This window comes from Trematomus bernacchii, unplaced genomic scaffold (assembly GCF_902827165.1).
Source record: "Trematomus bernacchii unplaced genomic scaffold, fTreBer1.1, whole genome shotgun sequence".
Lineage (NCBI taxonomy): Eukaryota > Metazoa > Chordata > Actinopteri > Perciformes > Nototheniidae > Trematomus > Trematomus bernacchii.
This window is the reverse complement of record NW_022988066.1, coordinates 1,208,208-1,214,207: the sequence shown is the minus strand read 5'-3', so window position 1 is coordinate 1,214,207 and position 6,000 is coordinate 1,208,208. Positions and strand designations below refer to the sequence as shown.

Here is a 6,000-nt window from a genome sequence, read left to right as displayed (position 1 = left end):
CTACAATCGTGGGTTAGTGCGCACACGTGAGGCAGTGTATCGGATTGTTTGGGAGTAGACCAGGTCCGCCACATACAGTCCAAAGTTGACGAAGGAGAAAACCGCCACCACGAGTTTGCTGTCCCACGGACACTTCCCCTGAGGGCATGACGATGGTCTCCATGGAGAGCCATATTTTGGGTCAAAGCAAAACACCGGCCACACCACTGACGCACTCAGGTAGAGGAGAACTTCCAGGAGGGTGCACACCACCACGAAGCGGTCAAAGGGCAAGCAGCGCACAGCCTTGGTGCGCCCGCACACCGTCATGACGACCACAAGAGCAGTCAAAGCAAAGCAGAAAGCATAGACGACCACGCAGAAGATTGTGGCCGCATAACGGGAATATTCACTCCCGTTGGCCAGAGCTCCGAAGATGATGCAGGCCACAAAGCCCTGAACCACTTTGAGGAGGCCAGAGGCGGTGGCCATGTAGCCCACCACAGCCTGGCCCGGCCTGGCACGGCACAAGGCCACTTCAGCCCCGTAGGCCAGAGCACCCAGGATGGAGCACACAGTGACAGCGATGCGGAAATTTCGGACATCACATCCGGCGTAGGGGCACTCGGATCGGACGAAGAAGAGCGGGTACACAACAGAGGCTGTCACAAACCTGAAGGAGACAGAAAAGATAACTGTAGATATGATGTCTTCAAACCAGAGGAAATATATAATCTGAGGTGTTAAAGTTGGTGAAATAGACCATGAAACAAACAAAAGGACTGCCAAAGACAGTTAGCAGACATTAAAGTGTGATATTTATTAAATCTGTCCAGCAAAGATTTGTTGGTCACTGGGGGGCAGCAAAAGAAGCATAGTATAGTATACATAGTATCACCTTAAGAAGTTGATATTGTAAGCAACGTGTGTTTTATTTTCCCGCTTAGCAGAGGTACATTAGCATTAGAAGATGGTGGTCACCTGTAAGCTGTTCAGGTAATGTACTGGTTCAGTTAGTCAGACCTACCTGCAGCTGCTAGAAACTAGGGCAATGATACCAGTCACAAAATGTGTAAAGTACCGTAAGTAGTAATGTTGCAGTCTGTAAAACCAAAACAATTACCTGAAGGATGCTTAAATTCTCTGTATAACTGAGGAGAAAATATGAGTATATGAAATTTAAGTAACAGTCTTAGCCTTATCTTGCTGTGTGTGATTTTTCGGAAACCTTTATAACCTAACCTTGATGTGACACGGACATCTTCAGTACCTTTCCTATAATAAACAAGTTATATATTATTTATTAAATTTGAATTGAGGGTTGGTGGACCAACATACAGTTTGTAACAATGGAGGTGTTTAGGGATACATCACTCTTAGGTACATCCCTGGCTGTGCACAAAATATGTGGAAGAAGAGCCATGAGGCAAGTTAGGTCTGAACATCACCAACATTACTCCAACATCAGAGTTATACCTGAACATGTGACTTACATGAGGGTCGCGAAGGCAGCACATGTGACTGTGAGGTTGTCCCAGGATATGGGCAGGCAGCTGTAGAGGCGAGTGGCGTCCAGGAAAAACACCACGATCGTCATGGCGAAGCAGAAGCACCAGGCCGCCATGCAAAACACGCCGTGTGAACCGCTGTAACCTGCACTGTGTGTAACCATGGCAATCACAGCACAGCCCATGGCTAACTGACAGAGGCGGGCAGCACCCAGAGGTGAGCAGAGGGCCCTCTTGTTGAGGTATGCACCAGCCTGTGAATCCATTTATGGGTAAATATTCTAGTGAGTTCTTTAATGTTCTGGATGTCCAGGAGCGGCACAGTCAGATGATGTGGGGTTTAAAGTATTTAACAGGTCAAAGATTCAACTTAACTCAGAAGGCCAAAGCAGTCCCACAAAAACAAGAAAAAGCGTCCTTGTGAAAAAGATGTGATTGTGACATCAAGAGATCAAATTGAGAACAAAACATGAAAAGATATCCAGATGTTCAGGAAAGTGTTTCATTCATGTATAATTAATTCTGTCACCACCCCTGTAAAATCCACTTTCTCTGCTGTGTTTACAGACTTGGTGATACTCTATTTCTGTGTTGATGAATCACAGCGTTTCACAGACATAAGGTATGACAACACCAGGGAAATCTCTCTTTGACATCTTCAGTAAGAGCTCACACGGTGTACAGTACACCCATGTTGATCTCTCTTTTGTAGGTCCTGTAAGTCCACGATGTTTATCAAGCAATTGTCGGTAAAGTCCTGCCACATGGTACAGCCCAACCCTTCAGCTGAAATGATCCGGTCCTGACACTGAATCTTCTTGGATCAACTATCCAGATATGTTTGTATCCGTCTCTGTCCAACATTCACATACTGAGTCCACGTGGCCACACGAGTCAAATAGACACCATGAACTCTCTTCGAATGTCAACGCTCATCCTCTTTCGTTCTCTCTCTGTCACACACTCTTACTCCCACACTTTCTCCTTCCTCACTGTCCCTCTCTGAGCTGTGAGGAGGGGTGCTGCCGGCCGGTCAGAGTGGAAGTTATTCGGGGTTGGGCCATCACCACACATGTGCCGCAGGGATTGTGTACATGTGGTTGGGCGTGGAGTCGGGGCATGCAGACACATATAAGACCCTGTGGAATGAGGTGCCATAGCTGACCCCCTGATGTCCCAGAGTGCACAGGTCAACACATGAGGAAGTCAGGGGACACTTGAATTAAACTACGAAGCTGGGAGCGTAGAGGCGACATCACCAGAGAGATGTTGGATCTGAACAAAACTGTGTTAAAAGATGTTTTGGTATATAGTTTTCTCACCACACTTATTCCTCTTTACATCACCACTTAGTTTTACGAGTGCTGCTAGAAGATAATAATCCTGTATATATAAACATGTGTAAAAAAAAAACTAAAAAAAAAACTCTTTTCTTTCAAAAATATTATTATGAAATAAAATATGCCCGTAAGTTATTTAAATGGAAATATTTCCCTAAAGAAACAAAAACTTAAAAAAAAAAAAAGAACACTTTGAATATAGTAGAAAATGTACCATGATAATGTTATTTTTAATTTCTAACATTTTATTCATGTGATTGTTTATTGCATTATGACTTATCTCTTTGGCACTATCTAGCCTCATCCACACCTCAAGATTCCGGTCACCTGATACATCTATATTCATTGTCATGAAAACTTTAAAAAAATCCACTAAATGTAGGGCATTGACCCATTTAAAAAACAACAAGGGGACACCAAAATGTGTGGTTAATGCGTCCAATATGAAATATATGAGCCAAATCACCATGATTGCCCTATGAAAAAGGTGACACAAAGGTGAGGGAGAGTGGCAACAAAAGAAGGACCCAATGCAAACTAAGCAGGCTTACAGGATAAGATCAGTGATTTATTGCCAAGTACGAATACTGGTTGGGTGCTGGCAAAAAGGAAAATAGGAGTTAATTTAGGAGTCCAAATTAGGAGGTAGGCAGGCAAATAGGTAACAGACAGAAAACTACATTGGAATTGGAGGGTGCGACAGGTGTGTGGATGGGTGGGGCAGTCAGGTGATGGGGCAAGAAAGGAAAATCAGAGGGCATTTGATGGATTAATGGATGTAAAATGGTAATGAAAGGGCCTGGGAAATAGAGAATGTAAGAGAGAAGGGACAGAGAGATATTAAAAGGCTCAACATAACTGAGAACTGCAAAACTGGGCGTCTAATCCAAGATTTGTATTAAGTGCAAAAGCCAAGAGAGGACCATAGTGTCCTTGGACAATATAAAGCATACTAAGAAATGTTGTTAGAAGTGTTGAAAGGCTCTGTGACATTTCTCATTTTGTCAGTAATCTTTTTACCAAATTTTAATGGATCACGTGACACTTATTTTTTATATTTTTTACACTTTCAATTCCAATCCAATCGCCCATTTTAATCTGCTGCCTCCGAAAAAACATTGTATTTTCTTCCTAATCTATCTGACTGTGCTCTCATTTTACTATAAACATGAGTGTCAGTGTGCTTTCATCCTGTGTGTCCATAGGTCTCTGTCTCCACCTGCAGGTGTGAGCCTCTCTGTTCAACAGCACTTTACGTCTTTTGTTTTCTTAGTTATGTTCTCTGTATTTTATATGTTTGTGTTATGTGTTATGTGTAACGTTGCTGCCTTCTTGGCCAGGTCAGAATTGAAAATGAGATTTTATCTCAATGTTTTTTATCTAGTTAAATAAAGGTTAAATAAAAAAATAAAAACAAATTTACACTCATTTACGTAAAAATGCACACACATAGCTCACTGCATCTAAATAATGTCACATTGGCATTAAAACTTAATCTGAAATGTAAATAAAGCTGTCAGACAAATGCACTGGAGTAAAAAGTAAAATATTTACCCTTCGAGTAGAGGAATACATTAGCATAACAGGGAATACTCGAGTAAAGTAAAAGTCAGAACTTGAGTAAAGCAACATCCTACAACATCCTACCACTGCATAAGAGAGACATCAAATTATTCATTAATTATCAATATTTCATGTATGACTTTATGCATGAAAAAGCACTATTTATTTTATGTAATACTTCATGAAATAGCAATCATATGTGCAGTAGGAATTGTTGACCTCTAAATTATCAATTCAAGTTTGTGAATATTATAACATGTACGTTCACTTAAATGGTTGTTGAGCTTTAATCTAGTATGTGATATTTGATATATATATATATATATATATATATATATATATATATATATATATATATATACTTATACATTATTGTAGTCCTGGTGACTAAAGTAGAGTCAACTAATTATATTGCATGCATGTATACACTGTTGTTCTGACTGTATTTGAGGGGAGAGTAGTACTTGAGTAAATGTACTTAGTTACTGTTATTTTGACTTTATTTGACGGGAGTCACGGGACTGTAGTACTCGAGTAAATGTACTTAGTTACATTGCACCGCTGTACCAGCGATCTATAGGAACAGGTTATCGACGAGAATAATTTACCATGGAACATGGAACATGGAACATGGAACATGGAATATTACATAGAACCGAATGTTGGAACGAACATAACAGAGAAGAGATCTAGAACGTCCGAAGTAAGCAGGACTGAGAGCAGAAACACTTCATTACCCTTCAGACTCTCACAGAGAACAGCACGAACAACTCAAAGTAAAAAAAACACAACCTCAAAACAGAACAAGCAGTAGCTAATAGGTAAGTATTTAAGCTACTATATTTTAGTAATATAAACTGAAGTAATTGTACATTCAGTAACAGATAAATACCCCCAAAGTTAATGCTAGCTGTGATGATTAGCTTACATTCACACGGCTAGCGTTAGCTAAATATTTCTCTAAAGCCTTTTTGCTGTTTACACAACAGTGTAGATCAATTTGAAAGTAGTTAAAGTTAAAAATAAATCCGAAAAGTACTTTTAAATGTAGAAGGTTTATCAGTAAAACTTGCCAAAAGTACACAAAGTAGAAGTACTCACAGTGCTGCATGTTGTCCCAGTCATATGATATTTGATACTGGTGCATAAAGTTGACAGCAGCATATCAATGTTGGAGCTGGTCATATTATAGTTAATATTACTCACTTCCTTTTCAAATTCAACTGTTTAAGTTGTGTGTGTAGAATTTTAATCTGCAACATAAATAGTTACAGAGCTTTTGTTGTAGAAATCCATATCTGCAAAGTAACTCAAACTGTAACACAAATGTGGTGAAGAAAACAGACACTAATACCATAAAAGAGTTAGTATAATATAACGTGTTTCTTTGACAGTGTCTCCATCATGGAACATTTTACCAAGCTGGAGGAACTAGTAGCAGGGATGAGTCCAGATGAGTTCCTCTCTACTCTCCTCGAGGCACTGGAAGCCTGTGTTGGCAAGGCCCTCAACCCCCTGCCTCCTCCTGCCCCTGCTCCTGCTGCTCCACAGCCGGTAAGACCCTGCTTACCACGCTTTAAATGAAATTGGAAAAATTCAAATTAGTCAGA

General features: G+C 40.4%; 1 protein-coding gene across 1 annotated transcript; it reads right to left on the bottom strand.

Moving 5' to 3' along the window:
- LOC117474814 (myeloid-associated differentiation marker-like protein 2) lies at positions 1-1,753 on the bottom strand. The gene is made up of 2 exons (XM_034120823.1): positions 1,473-1,753; positions 1-652 (listed from the first exon to the last, which is right to left on the bottom strand). Exons 1-2 carry the CDS (start codon positions 1,751-1,753, stop codon positions 1-3), a joined length of 933 nt encoding a protein of 310 aa, XP_033976714.1.
- Between the last annotated feature and the right edge of the window lie 4,247 nt (positions 1,754-6,000).

Bases quoted from the DNA above. Each gene is read 5' to 3' on its own strand.
- LOC117474814 (XM_034120823.1), bottom strand. From the start codon at position 1,753: ATGGATTCACAGGCTGGTGCATACCTCAACAAGAGGGCCCTCTGCTCA. The intron at 653-1,472 runs GTAAGTCACATG...TGTCTCCTTCAG, and splicing joins GCTGCCTTCGCGACCCTCAT to GTTTGTGACAGCCTCTGTTG.